This window comes from Epinephelus fuscoguttatus, linkage group LG14 (assembly GCF_011397635.1).
Source record: "Epinephelus fuscoguttatus linkage group LG14, E.fuscoguttatus.final_Chr_v1".
NCBI lineage: Eukaryota > Metazoa > Chordata > Actinopteri > Perciformes > Serranidae > Epinephelus > Epinephelus fuscoguttatus.
In genome coordinates, this window is record NC_064765.1 from 30,869,800 (window position 1) to 30,886,384 (window position 16,585).

At 41.4% G+C, this 16,585-nt stretch overlaps 1 protein-coding gene across 2 annotated transcripts in view; it reads left to right on the forward strand.

Moving 5' to 3' along the window:
• Positions 1–16,585, forward strand: part of fndc5a (fibronectin type III domain containing 5a) — a 48,445-nt gene that overhangs the window by 17,531 nt on the left and 14,329 nt on the right. For both annotated transcript variants that reach the window (XM_049597140.1, XM_049597141.1), the window contains 2 exons: positions 11,216–11,331; positions 14,376–14,574. In XM_049597140.1, coding sequence (XP_049453097.1) covers positions 11,216–11,331; positions 14,376–14,574 — 315 coding nt within the window. The remainder of the gene's footprint in view (positions 1–11,215; positions 11,332–14,375; positions 14,575–16,585) is intronic.

The window sequence follows — 16,585 nt, forward strand, 5'->3', positions numbered from 1 at the left end:
ACTGTCTCACCCAGATTCCCATTGAAGTGTCAGTTACAGGCTTTACACACCAGGCTATGGAGGAGCTGCCAAAAAGTCCTGATGTAGTAGACATACAGATATATAGCGAGGAGTTTTGGAGAGACAGACAGAGGTGAAAAAGAAAGAGAGACAAAAACAGATAGACAGTGCGGGTGTGTGTGAGGGCGAGGTTTAGCACCAAGTGTCCATTACAGTTGGAAAAATAGGCGTTGAAAGCAAAAGTGAATAGAGGATGAAATAGAGGGAACCTGTGAGGTGGATTTCCTCTGATAAGGAGGTGGTAAATTCAGATCCAAACACTCTTCTGTGAAACAAATAATGGGACACAGAAGAAGAAGAAAAGAGGTTATCCACAGAGGAGCTCCCTTTTGTGGATCACGTAACAGTTCAAGCATGGAAAGAGATGGAACGGGTGTGAAACAGTAATAAAAAAGGCATTATGGGTGATTATAAGACATGACACAGCCTTACAGCGTGGCTCTGATGCGTACACATGAGTCAGATAGCACTTTTGTATTATTCACCAGATGTTTTAGCATATTAATGAGACACATTAACGCCTCGTGTTTATGTCACAGTGTGATCCTACTAACTTCTGTGTGTATGTGTATCCACAAGGACGATACCATGTGCCAAGGTCTCCTCTGACACATGCAAGGGCAAACTCCAGATCAGCACAAAATCCTGATGGCTCTATCATGGCACATTAACTATGGATGAGGGGGAGCCGGCGTCCCCGCCAGCTGCATGTGCGCTAACCCCCCGAGAGCACAGCACGACCGCAAGCTCATACACGCTCTGAGACTCAATGACATGTTAGCGGGGAAAACAAGCGGCAATAGTAATTCCCTCAGCAACTGCATCGTTAGACGCGGTGTGAGACATCAGCGCGTTAATCAACATGTGCTAATTTATAGCCGTTAATTCCTCCACGGCCTCACGCTTTCTAGCCGTTATGGCTGCAGCACAAAGTTTTACGCCTTCCCCTTACTAAAGTGTTACTTCAGATGCACGACATTCACCCCCACCTGCTGGTTATTACACCTTCCATACAAAGTCACTGTTTACTTACTATAAGCAGTGAAATGAGCTAAAGTGGTTTAATATGCTAAACATGAATTAGTAGCGCAGTGATTCCCATAGGGATTCAAAGAGAGGAGCAGGAAGTAACAAAAACCAGAGGCCTGAGCCTGCTTCTAAAATACCAGATAACAGAGGAATATGATGAAGCTAACAGGCAGTTTTCATGTTAGTTCACAAACCCACAGACTCACTCATTAGCATCCCAGGGAGCGGAGGCAGCCCAGAGGCCTGACTCTGAGAAATGCATTTCTAAGTACTGCAGAGCTGTAATAAGGTGGTACAAATCAGTTATATCTCCCCACGGGGGCGGATGGAGGCTGGAACACCACCCTGCTAGCATTCATGATCGTTCTCCTCTGCTGTCTGCTCAGGTGTCACACTGAATCTGACTGGTGCAGCTGACTGGGGTCACAGAGTGTAGTACAGTTGAGCAGGTTGCACTCAGAGACTGCACATTCAAAGAGTTAGTCATAGACACAGTGGAGGCAGCAGTTGGACAGCTTCACCAAAAACACTATCAAATAGGCCTTTTTCAGCAGGGCTGGGTATCAGTACTTGATACTGTACTGCTTTCACCAGAAATAACATAGTACCAAGTAGAATCAAAACTTTTCTAGCCAGATGTAAAAAATAATAGGACAATTTGTATGGTTTTGCTGGCACCCAATCAACGCAAGCATTTTACAATTGAATGTGAGGTAACTGGCCCACTATCACAGCCGCTACAGTCCAGACAGTCTGTGGTGTGATATAGTCAAGCATGGTGTACTTGGCGTTCTAGCAGTTCAGCGTACTGACATGCCACTAAAATGTTCATAAGTACAGCTATACTACACACCTGTAGCATCCAGTGGCATTTTACACAACTAAATGCTTTATCCACATGATGGGTATCGACTGACAGAAAAAAGGTATCAACTAAGTAGGCTGCTCGGTATCAGCATCACCTCAAGGGAACTTTTATTGGTACTGGTATTGTGATTTTTTAAATGATGCCCAGCTCTACTTTTCACAGCAGACACTTTGACATGTCATAGTAAGAAAAGCACATGTTGTAGTTGTGCTTGCATAGTGTGTAATTCTTAATTCATGTATGTTTAATCAATTTACCTCGTCCTCGCAGACATGTAGCAACCCAGGCGTGGGGTAGTAAACCTGCTGACTGGAGTACTTGTTGTTTTCTCAGGTGCTGGGCAACTTAATTGGAGCTGCCATGAGTGGCCTTGCTGTATGCTCCCGATGATTATTTGAAGGCTAATGTATACACAATCTAACCCTGCACCCCTTTGGTGGGTTAATCCATCCCCACCTCAACCCAATTTAGTTGGGAAAAGTTTTGCAAGAGGGCTTTCTACCAGAGGGGGGGATGCTTATCATATTGATAAGCATTCTTGTTATCTCATTTCTTCCCTCACTGTGAATAGATCTCAATATGCAAATTATGTAGCCAGAGCTGGCTGTCAACAAATATTGGACATCCTGCAGATGTGGTCTGACTGGCCGCTGACGTTCTGCCTGCATACAGCTTACATTAACATGGTTTTTTTTGTCATCCAGATGTAATATCCAGACACAGATTGCATGTTTATACCAGCTGTAAATGTGGTCCCCTATACATGATGATTGTTGGTAAGAAAACAAATTCCATAGAGACCAGAATTATTTATCTGGTGCTCGGAACAACAAATAAAAGAACTATTTGTTCTTTATAGTATGCTATGATCTCCCCATTACATCATCTCATCTATAAATCCACTCAGGAATTCACTACCTTAAAAACAGTGAACAGAGAACAAACTGAGCAGATTCAGAGGAGTTAGGAGGGAGGGATGGCAGCAGGCCTGGAGGAGGTGTGGGAGGAGCGATGCTGTCTCTCTGAGGTCAGAGAGATGAGAGGAATGTTCATTAAATAATGATAGGTTTCTTTATGGACCAGGACTGTTCGCTCTGTGTGTGTGTGTGTGTGTGTGTGTGTGTGTGTGTGTGCGTGTGTGCAGCTCGGCTTTCTCTCCTTGACTGTATACAGTCACTCCTGGTGTGTTCTCTAATGAACGGGGATATTAAGGAGCTGTCACCCTTCACACTCCTCAGCATGGGATAGACAACTAGCTGTCACTCTGATCATCACTGGGCTAACAAAGACACACACACCCACACACACACTTACACACCAGGGACATCCGCCATGGCTCAAAGTCACCCCCATCTCTCAGGGTGAGGCAGACTGTGTGCCACCGCAATGAGCGAAAGTTGATGAAGACATCTGTCTGGTGTTTCATTAGAGCTGACTCTCATGTCATGTGGATATTTAAGGCCTGCGGTCACTGCCAGCGTCCGCTCTTGTTGTCCCTCAACGCAGTGCAGCCATACGGGGGGGAAAGGAGATGGACAAAGACAGACAAAAATTGACCAGAAGCTGTAGGACGTGAGGGCACTCAGAGATGGTTTAACTTTGTTTTGCAAAAAGCTCAGAAATAACAAGGGCATGTCACTGCTTTTTTTCTCCCCACCTTATCGCAATCTCCTGCAATCTATATGTAATCATCTTTCTTATCATTTGTCTCGTATTTAATCTCAGTGTCGCAGACAGATCAAGGTCTGTTTTCCATGCGAGACTCAAAAACTAAATAATTTACTTACACATGCCAACCGGCAGAGAGCAATATATACAATAAAGGAAGAAGAAAACAAAAGAAATGCTACACTCAGCTACATTATTCAAAGTTACAAACATAAAAACATGAGGTATTATTATTTATATTTATAGATCATCCAGTGTGAGAGGAAGTTCTGATTTCAAAGGGCTGTGCAACAGACAGTTCCATTTTAAGGAGAAAAGAGAAAGCACTCTCAATAATACCAGAAATTTGGAGGCTTTATTAAAAGCTAACCAGCTCTGTGCAACATTATAGGATTTAAAATACATGAGGTGTGAGGTACGGAGCCTTATAGGTGAGACTGTTGCCTCTCTGTTGAGAAATGAGAAGGGTAGATTCACATCAGACGATTCTTATCACGTCTGGAAGATACAATTTATTTATTTTTAATTTTTGTCGTTAATTGAAGTCATGTTAAAAGTCAAAACCAGCTTCCATTTTTTCCGTTTCTTCACAGACTGCTCTTGAACTTTAAAGACTTCAAATGATTCAATCAATTCAACTGATCATCTGTCTCTACTTGTCACTATTCTTCTAAAAATGAGTAGCGCAGTAATGATCTGAATGACTTCCTCTGACTCACCAGAATTGGATCTATGTAGATTATGCAAGATGACATCACCAAAACTACCTGCGAGTCCATTTGACTTCATGTTTACTACATTATTTGTTATGTGTAAATCAGTGTGAACATGAATCAGACCAGAGCTAAAAGACAGCACTGTATAATTTGTGTTCCTCACTCCAGATTAAATAAACCAAAAAGTATAGATGTGAAAGTGACTGATTTTTGGTTTATTTTGATCTGTTTATTTATTCGTTTATTTTTGTCTGGCCCTCACAAGTCTTCTAATCTGATGAATGTGCCACAGTAAATCACTGGAGTCTCCATTTTAGGTCTGGTTCCTGTAAGGGCTGAAAGACGAGAAAGGGAACATAGATATTTGCAGTTCTGAGGGACTTTTCAGCACGTGCAAACAAAGCAACGACCTGTGTCAGAGTCGAATCCCCTGGGGGGCATTGGGAGCTGAATGTTAACTATCACTGTGTATTTTGAGCGCAGCGTTAGTGCGAGAGAGAGAGAACGACAGCGAGAGGGGACTAACTGTGAGATAATGAGTTTGATTTGTGAATTCTTCAGTCCCATCAGTCCCCTCCGCCCAAGACGCCCGTCCCTCAGGCTTCTCAGGAAATGGTAAACAAAAGCAAAGCCACTTCAAACATCAGAGTCCCCGCAGATGAAGAGATGCAGCAGGTCTCCATCCTGTCATCCACTGTTAGTCAGGCCATTCATCAAAACGCCAGCAGCAGGCGGGTGGAAACGTAACACACAGGCCTGCTTGGATATGATGTGCTGTCTCTGAATGTACAGTGTGTCAGTGTGTATATGAGTGCTACAGCAGCCCATCATCCTGTAATTACCAGCTGTGTGATTTGTACCCGTCGAAGGGTAAGTGAGCGTTAACCTATTCAATAACTCATTGACTGCATTTGGTGGGCTGAATTAGATTTATATCCCATTAAAGACACAAGAGTGGCATCACTGAGAGTGACCACTTCTCCTCGTCCCTATTCATCTCTTTCTGTCCTGCATCACATTACAAGCATCAATCAATCCCAAAAGGCCTCAGTGATGTCTGCTAGCCTGGCTCTGTCCAAAGCAACAAAATCTCCCTACCAGCAACTCTGAAGAACACTAATTAACACATTATGTCTTGTGTGTATAATCCATATAAAAACTGACTGAGCTTAGGAAAGAGCCAGGCTCGCTGTTTCCCCTTGTTCACAGCCTTTATGCTAAGATTAGCAAACCAGCTGCTGGCCGTAGTTTCATGTTTACTGTACAGACATGACAGGGATACTGACATTTTCTCATCTAACTGCAAGAAAGCAAAGTCTACATTAAATAAGGTTTTGTACATAAGATTTTAATACATGAACTGAATAATAAAACACACCTAATTGAGAAAATCTTAAATTAGACATTAAGATAAAAAGTAGATGTTTTAGCAGTCACCTTATGCCTACCAGACTTTGAAAAGTCTAAAGACTGACACCCACTCACATCTAATGACATTGTGACTTTTTAGTCACACACTTTAAGATTTTACAAAGACTGGGGATCTTACAGAGTCACTACAACTACTAAGATTTCCCACCCTGCTCCTGGTGGAAAATATTAAGCCAAACTCCCTTTAATAAATATGGCGTATCAACATTTTCTTATGTTTCTGAGGAAATACATAACTCTAGAACTCTCATAACTCTCATATGTCAACAGTATTTTTGTCAATTCAGTTTCAGTATAATCCATTAAGATAAACTGTGTTTGCTTACAAATGTTACATTTTGGATTTTGTTGCCTGAACTTGCTGCCAGTCTCAGTAGGTCAGCTGTGTTATTTTAGTGGGAGGAGACTGTGGGAATGGGCAGTGAACTGTTTCAAAAATTAAATTTTTTTTACTGAAATAAAAAGTGGTTGGTGGATCAGATAAGCACCAAATTAAACAGACTCTTGTTCAGTGTTGGGTAAGGGTTACTTTAAAAGTAATCAAAGTACGTTACTGCATTACTTTTTAAAAAAGTAACCAGTTACTTTACTGTGTTACTCCCTGAGTAAAGTGACTCAATTACTTTAAAAGTACTTCCAACGTTACTCCCTGAGAAAAGTAACTCCTATTTCCTATTGGGCAATGGACCACAGGGCGCTAAGCCTACATTTTTTTGTCTCCAAAATTAAAGTTATGGACCACTTGCCCTTCACTGAGCTTTTTCACAGTAGAAGAGAAATGAGACTTGTTCACATTCTTGCTCCTCCCCAGAGTCCCCTCCATGTTTACTGTTGACCTGGTTTGCTGTTTGGTATTGGAGAGAGTGCAGCTATTGGTTGTTGGCAATGGTCAAGTCATTGAACTTCAGTATTTGTATGAGTCCAGACTTAAAGTTATGATAATATTAAACATGTTTGAGTTTGTCAGGAAAAGAAGAAAAATACTGATTTAAAGCAGCTCGGACTGAGTTTCATGACCATCTTCCACCAAACTATTGAGAGCACAGGAACATGCGCCATCTGACAGAAAACTATCATATTTTTGTTGTGACATTGGAAAACGGTCTGCTTAAAGGTAAATTTCGGTTTATTTCAACCCGTCTCCTATCGTCCTAAATTTGTTTCAAGTCACTAGTGACATAGAAATAATAGTTAGCATGTTAGCCGTTAGCCTAGATACAGCCGTAGCATCAGACCTGTTAAAACTTAATTGAACGGGGATCCTTTCAAGTGCAAAGTTAGTCCACTAAACAAGCTTTTTCTCCACAAAGACCGCCTCATATCGTTAGGATAAATGTCAGAGAACATATAGAAAATGACATGTAAACGTGTTGTCTTACCTTACCGGTGTGCTGCCATGTTTGTTGTTTACCATTTAGCTAAGGCTGCAACCGGTCCTATTCCTTGCAACAGAGGTATTCCTCTTCTGTGGGCACTGGGGTACAGCATTCACAGGTAACGTTACACCACCGATCTCCAGAGCTAAATCCTTCCAGCATATTCCTCCTCTGTTATCCTCTAACGTTACCTGTTGTGCCTCTCTCTCTCCTCCTCCATTTTTCAGTTTCACAAAGCTCTTCGTCAGTGTATTCTGGCTCAAATAAATAAGGGTGGCCATCGCCTCTCGATGTGGAAAGCCTATAAACTAACATTCCACATTTAGGTGGTCTTCAGAGTTGTTGTCTTACCTTACCGTGTGTTTACCGTTTACTTCTGCTTCCCAAAGAGCAGCCGAAATATCACGAGAACACACCGCAGCAGCTGCAAGGCAGAACCGGACAGTAGCCTGAAAGGTTCATTCATTTATTTTATGAAAGATTTATAGAATAACTTTTTGCCAGACTTCGACTTTGTGGAGGAGGAATTTGATTTTGCAGAGTTTGATGGCCGCCCTTATTTATTTGAGCCAGAATACACTGACGAAGAACTTCGTGAAATTGAAGAACGGAGGAGGAGAGAGAGAGAGGCGCAACAGGTAGAGGACGTCAGAGGAGGAATGGCTGCTGGAAGGCTTTAGCTCTGGAGATTGGTGGTGTAACGTTACCTGTGAATGCTGTACCCCAGTGCCCACAGAAGAGGAATATCTCTGTTGCAAGGAATGGGACCGGTTGCAGCCTTAGCTAAATGGTAAACAACAAACATGGCAGCACACCGGTAAGGTAAGACAACACGTTTACATGTCGTTTTCTATATGTTCTCTGACATTTATCCTAACGATATGAGGCGGTCTTTGTGGAGAAAAAGCTTGTTTAGTGGACTAACTTTGCACTTGAAAGGATGCCCGTTCAATTAAGTTTTAACAGGTCTGACGCTACGGCTGTATCTAGGCTAACGGCTAACATGCTAACTATTATTTCTATGTCACTAGTCACTTGAAACAAATTTAGGACGATAGGAGACGGGTTGAAATAAACCGAAATTTCCCTTTAAGTGAAACTGTTTAAAAATCATTTGGTTTAAGGCTGGCGTTAGTTTGACACAAATTCTAATTTAAATGTAAGATCTTAAAGAAACATGGTCTATGATTTAGGGGGATTTAGTGGCATCTAGTGGTGAGGATTGCAGATCGCAACCAGCTGAAACTTCTCCCGGTTGGAATTCCTTCAGTGTACATTGTACAAGAGGTTTTTACCAGGAGCCGAACTATCTGTAGAGGTCTCTTCCTTTCCAAAACAAATGGACCAGGTGATTAAAATTCGTAAAAACACAGAATAAAGCAGTTTCATACAGAGGGGATGAGAACTACACATTAACTACAGCTAATGTGAAAATACCAAGTGTGCATGGCCCTATCAAGAGTCTTCTTCGTGGACAAGGACTCACTCTCTGTGTTAATATAAACAGCTCATTCTAAGGAAATGAAAACACAGCAATTCTTATTTTCAAATGATTATACACTACAAAACACATACTTGATATATTATTCAATTTCTGACAATAGATCCCCCTGACTCCTAAACACTGGACCTTTAAGATCAGCTGATTTTAATCGACTGATTATTTGCTGGCCTTTCTTTTTGAAAATCAGCATTTTTGGGCAGCATTACATTTAATTAGCCCCTTGGGCATTAATTGCATCTAAATACAAACTGAGAGCACGCTTACGGACTTATAACTGATTAAATCTAAATGAAATTATGATCCATTTTAAGCTCCACAGTGCACACTGTCACAAAATGGAGCCACGATACATTGTTACACCTGTACTGCAAGGCAATGAATGTTTCAGTGTATTATATTTGACACACTCTATGCTTCAAATGAGTTTTATGAGAACAGAAAGCCCACAGAAGATGAGACTGTATAAACGGTATGAAAGAAAAAATCCATTTCACACTCATTTGAGGCAAACTGATGTGTTCTAAGCTGCAGGCACTGTGATCATCTGACCTGCACCCGCTCATTAGGTGTGTGTGTGTGTGTGTGTGTGTGTGTGTGTGTGTGTGTGTGTGTGTGTGTGCAACACATACAGTAATTAGTGAGCCCTATATGGCGGTAGCTGAGGCCACCAAAGTTCACACAGACACACACAATCTCACACTTTAATTATTTGAGTCATTATGGTCGAATCTTGCAGCCTGTGAACTGCCTCCTGTTTTTCCTTTCATCACGCTTGCATTTCATCCTGTTTCAGAACCACACAAAATCGTTCAAAAATATTGAAACAGGTCAGTGGACACTTCAGCAGCAGAATTTAATGAGGACTTACTGTAGTTGGTGTTAAATCTTTCATTGCATCCAGCTCTGAACACACTGTTTTAATGAGAGGTAGATTTGTCATGTGCCAATAGACTTATTATTATTATTTCTTTTGTAATGTGTTCTGGCATCAGCTTTGTTGTTTCTACATGCAATATGATGTCTGGCATCAAAAAGCTCTGTCTACTTTTGAATCCCTGCAGCAATGTTCACTTGTGTTTTGTTGGGACAAAAGTGCTTTTCCAACAAAGTTATTTGGTGTTTAAATAGTTTGAAATCTCAGTCGCCATTAGATAACCTCAGACAGACAGACAGACAGACACAAAGAAAATGATAAATCCAGAGTGTAATACAGAAAGATTTCATTATTTCTCACTGGCACAGTTTGGATTGGTTGACCTCTTGCTAGCTCATGGCCCAGTTGATTTAGGCTGCTGTGTCTTTAAGGCTTTCATATCTTTTCATCATTAAAACTGTGTTATTAGAAATCCATGCATGCAACACTAAAAAGAAAAGTTTTTAATGTCTAAGAGTTGTGTGCTGAATGTCAGAAAAAGAGTCTACAGGCTTGCTAGGAACTCTGAGAGGCTGCGTTTATAGGCATAGTGGCACTTTGAGGTTGTTGCTACATGTTTGCAACGACGGACAGGCTTAGCAGAGCAATTATAGTTTGTATTTTTCATTTGTTTTTATTTTTATTCCTTTTTTAATTTTTGTTTTCAATTCAGTTTGGTTTCAGTTAGTAAAAATGAACATATGCACCAGTGCCTCCTTATGCTTGCTGTGTTGACAAATATGACCACATTAAAAAAAAGGCTGAAACTAGACTAGACTTTATTTTATTTTGTTTTGTAAGTACACATTATCATTTCAGCTGGTTTGCTTTTTTTCTAAAGTCTAATTTTCTTTTTAATTACAGTTAACTAAAATATTTTTCATATCTAGTTATAGTTTTAAGTTTAATTTTATTTGAATGTAATAATCTTGATGGTGTAATGTTTACAGTGGTCACCATCTTAATTAAGCCAACATTTGCTTAACAGAAGTCAAAGGTGAGGCTGATGGGAAGCTTTTCAGAGATTTGGTCATAAATCATATTAAATTTTTGTCCTGCTGATGGCGCTAAAGGAAAATCAGAGGATCACAGTGATTACAACTCATGCTGAGGGGGACCAAAATGTCTTTATCAAATTTTCTGACAATCCCTCCAACACTTTTGAAACATTTTACTCAGAACCTCGAATGTCAACATCATGATGGTGCTAGAGGGGAAGTCAGGGGATCAACAGGAGGAATCATACTCTGGGCACCACAAATGTCAGTGCGCACAGCTTTAAAGGAATCCCTCCAATCCATTTTAAACTTGTTTAAGCAGAGTTTAAACTTTCAAAACTTAATTTCAACTTTAAATCCTCATGGATGGTGGGGCTGATTTTACCTCACAGACTGCATTGATCCTTTCACATCATACACACTGCAGTGTCTGCTCAGCCTTGGGCAGAAGCACTGTGACACTGAGGAATTGTTTTGCGTTTCTATACTCGTTGGTTCCACCTTACATAATGGATGCAGCTGAGCCGTTTATTCACACCACTGAATCTGGCTTCCTGCCACACTGGCGGCCATTTCTGCAACCGACAGAACTTCTCATTTCATACCGCAGACGATAAAACAAGCTTTCATTTCTCTCTCTGTGTGTTTGCAGATAGCTTGTCGCCTCCTGTCAATGTGACCATCAAAGCAGTGAAAGCAAACTCTGCTGTGGTGACATGGGACATCCCCGAGGGAGACCCCGTTATTGGCTTTGCCATCACACAGCAGGTGAGCAGCGCACACACAGTACAGATAACTCACACTGAATATATATACTGTATGTAAATGTTACAACAGGGTTGATAAATCATGCAAACACAACCACAAACTGAATTAATCACTGGTTGTTCGCTGCCATGTGCAGTTCTCTTTACCGTGATGCTAAGAGTCAGTGTGCATTATGGGAATTATCTCAGGACACTGGATCCTGTTGAACTGCCTGTCTGCTCTCTGACAACAGCAGACACTGATCGCTCTTTAACATGGTAAAAGGTGACATTACTAGCTGCCATCATGCTCACATAAAACACACACAGGTTTGCAGAGGTTGTTGAAATGCTGTACATGTGAACTGTGATGTTCCGAATGTAAAAACAACACACAACCTCGCAGCAGAAACATCTGTTTACATCTTATATCTTTTTTGTTTAACCCATACAAAAACAGATTAAACAGAGCCAGACTACTTGTTGCCCTCAGCACCTCTGCTAAGTGAAGATAACCAGCTTCTGTCTCCAACTTCACGTGTTCTGTACAGACATGACAGTGGTATTGAATCTCAGTCAAAACGCAGATAAGCTTATTTCCTAAAATGCTGAACTGTTGTGCTTTAACAGTGAAGTATGTATGTATTCGGACTTGTACAAGAGTAGCATCACACTCTCAGTATCACAATCGTCTTGTTAAGTGTAACTTAATTCAACCAGGACTTCTCTCTGCCCTATAAGGATACTTCTAAATGTCATTTTTGCCACAATGTCACATCAACAGAGCATTTATGATTTATGATTCTGATGTGAGGCGTCCCTTCAGTTAGTTAAACTGTCATTCCTGTGTGAATTTCAAGCTTAACTATAATGCTCTACATGGGACTATGTTCTCATCCCAACTCATCTAATACGGACGCTTGGTCAGTGGCCCCACATGTCAAAATACGATGCACTAGGTGGCCCCCTGCATCAGTTTTGGTTGTTCAGGGACGGCATGTCAACTTATGCTTGTTACATGCATTGTTTCTTTTCAAAATACACTTCTGTTTTCACAGGAAATATAGTTTCTGCGCCTTACAGGGAAATTCATGTTATTCTTATGGTCTAAGACAGTGCAAAAGTATCAGTAAACATGGACGACTCCCTCCCAAATCCAAAAACTAAGTTGCTAAAACTCAAATTTGTGATGTCAGAGGGTATAAAGTCTGGAGCAGCTCCATAGACAATGAATGGTGAAAGATGTTCTAGCCGACACTGAGAGCACTCACGGGAGTGTTCCGAGTATATTTTGTGTACATTTCTGTTTTACAACTGAGAACAACACAATAGAATAATTCTCATTCGGGTATAAAAAAGACAACAAACATTCTGTGGGTCCACAAAATCAGGCTCCCATTCATTGTCTGTGGAACAGCTCCAGACTTATTACTCTATAGCCCCATTTCTACCGAGCAGTAGAGTACGGTGCAATCCAGTTCAGTATACTTTTCTTCTGTTTCCACTGTGAAAAGTTGTGGATGATACCAATGGAACTGTTCTGTACCTCCCCAGTTTTTGGTCACCCCTTCTGTTGGGGTACCCAGCACACAGATCTGGCACTAAAAGGTGGAGCTGTGAAATGCAGTCTGTTGATTGGTCAATAGCGGACGGTCAGGGCTGAGTTGTAGTTGGTTTTGAGGCTCATGTAACCACTGTTAATATAATGGAGAGTTTTATCAGTAGACTGTAACTCTAAAATGAAAGGATGTTTTGCTGCCTCTTGCAGCAGCTGGATTCTGAGAGAAAATAATGTAATTCATTGGGCCGACTGCCAGTGACTTTTAAGGTGGAACATTAACTTGTAATGTTACGTAATGCATGAGTTGACAACATGAATCAATCAACACACCTTAAATATTCCATATGACAACTTGGACCATTACTTCAGTTTTTATATGACATACACTTTTAGTAATGAGCGGATCTTCAAGCATTTATATATATTAATTTCAGCCAGGTTATGTGAACTGCATATATTCCAATCCTCACTCAAAGAAAAAAACAGCATCACCGTTCCTGTGGGCCCCAGCAACACTAAACCCCTGTGCTTGCCTGAGAAGGACTAATGCACAAACCTGCTATTTTTAAATATCCCATCGACAGAGACCCTCACTGCAGTTTTATTTTGCTCAGAACATGCCAGTGTGCAACCTCTTTCTGTGGACGATAAATGAGGTGCATATTTCCATCTGTGTCACCAGTGATGAGGAAATACAGCAAGTGCTGGATGGAGCAGTGAGTGACAACAAACCCGCCTACATTTAAGGGTACTGGAAACGCTAGGGTCTAGGCACCATGTCTGAAGGGTTACTTTTGGTTCCAAAGGTATCATACCGAAAGTGTGGCAGTGGAAACGGGGCTATGACATCACATGTTTGATACTTACTTCAGTTGTTTTTTGCTTTGAGACAGACAACTCATGTTCATAAATACTGATACTGAAGCTTTCCAAGGCCACGGAAATAACATAATGGAATTCTTAATTTAGGTGATGTTCCCCCTTATATGCATTCAGTCTTTCTTTTTTAAAAAATAAATAAAAATAAACTCATGACGTAGGTGAAACACCTGGTTTTCAGGTTTACTTGACTTTAGGGAACATAAATCCCTGGTTTGGTTTCATTAAAAATATCAGAGTTTGGTTTGGATCAAGTACGGTTGTTACTAACATAATGTAAAGTCACGTGACATAGGCCTACGTGTAGTGTTATTAACATAACTTCATTAACCTGTGGTTTCAAGTAGTTACTAGCAGCATCAGAAACAGTGACCAGCCAGTGCGTGTCATACCACTGCTAAAGGTGCTTCTGTGCATCGGTGCCAGCCACCCAGGGCCACTGTCCAAGCATTGGTATTTAACAAGTTGAGAATGAAAACACGTGGTGGCCTTTGTTATTTTCACCTTTGCCCCTTATTGAGTCAGTGTACACCTCCGTTATAGAACATGATGACTGAACACAAAACATCTGTCCTCCTGCTGTAAACCATATTCACCATCCTCTCTCCCGTGTCATACTCCAACAGAAGAAAGACGTGCGCATGCTGCGATTCATCCAGGAAGTCAACACCACCACACGCTCCTGTGCATTATGGGACTTGGAGGAAGAGACAGACTACATTGTGCATGTCCAGTCCATCAGCATGTCTGGGACGAGCCCGCTGAGCGAACCCCTGCGCTTCCGAACGCCGAAGGAGGCCGAGACTCAGGCCTCTAAGAGTAAAGGTAAAGTGGCACCATGACAGAACACACACACGCAAATTTGAACGCTTGCGCAGTCATCCAACACATCCACACTTAAAGGGAAAAAACGGCACACTTCCTCACTCTGTTTCTGTCCTTTTCAAGACAGTGAGTGCAGAGGGGACTTGGCCTTTTGACAATATCTTGACTGATTTTGTCTAAAGACCAATAAAAATCAATAGACACGCAAAGCGTGAAATGAAATTTCACAACAGAGTGCTCCTGAAGCTTGCCCCCACTGACCACAACTCAGGGAATAAAAGTGACGAGGGGGGTGCATACTTCATTGTGTATTGACGTGCCTCTGTGGGCCTCACCCTGCATGCACCCAGCACAACTGCACAGTAAACCACAATGAGGACAGGCATTTATCAGACACAGTGAGGAGGCAGTCAGAGCTGTGAGGGGTGGCGAATCGATGTGCTTTTGGCTGATACTCCACTCCATCTATTCTTCCTCTCATTTACACTCATCTCTCATGTGAGCTATACTTCGATACTTCCCAGGGTGTGGAGCCAGAAAGAGTCTGAACTTCTGTTATGGTGGCCAGTTGGCTGGCAGAGACATGTACAATCATCGCAGAGCACCGAAGACATGTTCTTCCCACCACTGAGGCCTAATTAGCACAGAAAGTGTTGTCTGTGAGTTGTTTCTGCACGGAGACGAATTCAGAGAAATCAATAACTGCACAGGATCCAGATAAACAAAAGATTTCATCCTTTTGTGTACATGCACATGCTTGTTTCCTTGAGTTTGCAGATATGATTCTCTCTCCTGCTGTTTTCAAAGGCAGTGAAGATAGAACAGAGGCTGTAACTCATGCACAATGCACAGAAACAAACAGGAGTGCATCATTACCACAATCACACACTCAGCAAACAAAGAGGAGCAGATATAGTTATATTGAGAACAGAAATTAATTTTTTATGAGGGATAGAGGCGACAGGAAAATTATGCACTCCTTAAAGAAAAAGTTCAACATTCACATTCTTGCAGGGTGTTAGATATATGATGCACTAAACATGAAGCTACCATTAGCAGCCAGCTAACGTAGCTTAGCATTAAGACTGGAAACAGAGGGAAATGCTAGCCTGGTTCTGTCCATAAGTTCTTTTTCCCATCAAAAATCTGTCCACCAGCAATTTTAAAGGTTTAAAAGATTGCTGGACCCCCTCCAAGTGGAAAAAATGCAGGCCAACATTACTGTCCTTAAGAGGCTGTTTCATGCTCTTTTTTAAGCTAGCACGAAGATACTGGTAACTTGTGTAAGTAAATGTAAAGAAGAAATAGAAAATAAGATATGCAAAAAAATTCCTCCGCACACTGACATAGACTTTACTATCGAAATTTCGATAGTAAAGTATATGTCAGTGTGCGGAGGAATTTTTTTGCATATCTTATGACTTACGTTCCTGCTTCCTACCAGCACCTGACGATCTGTGGCTGTGCAAGGAGATTTCATTGATTCCAAGAAATAGAAAATGTTGAATTATTCCTTTAAGAAGGGCAGGTCATCACTACGTCACACTTCCATTTTTTTAAATAAAGTTGTTGAGCTGAATGAAGTTGATGCCTCTATGAGGCTGCTAGAAGAAGCAGCACTCTGCCTCAGTTCAGTCATCCATTTCCCAAAAATGTAAGATTTCCACATATTGGCAGGCTCTGCACACACACACACACACACACACACACACACACACACACACACACACACACAAAGAGAGATGCACAGCGAGTCAAAGTCCCTATCCCCTGCAAAGCAAAAGAGATTTCCCCGCTCCTCCACACATTTTCCACCATCCAAACGTTTCACAAAGCGGATCTCCACAGAGAGCAGGTCTGCGATTCATCATCCTTCACTCGTACACAACAACAACTTCACAGTTCAACACCACACATCCTTCTTTGTCTCATTTGCACCGCCTGCTCAAGGATGTCTGTTTAATTTGCTTAGCTAAGTTGGAACAATGAAACCTCTTGATGACAGATGAGC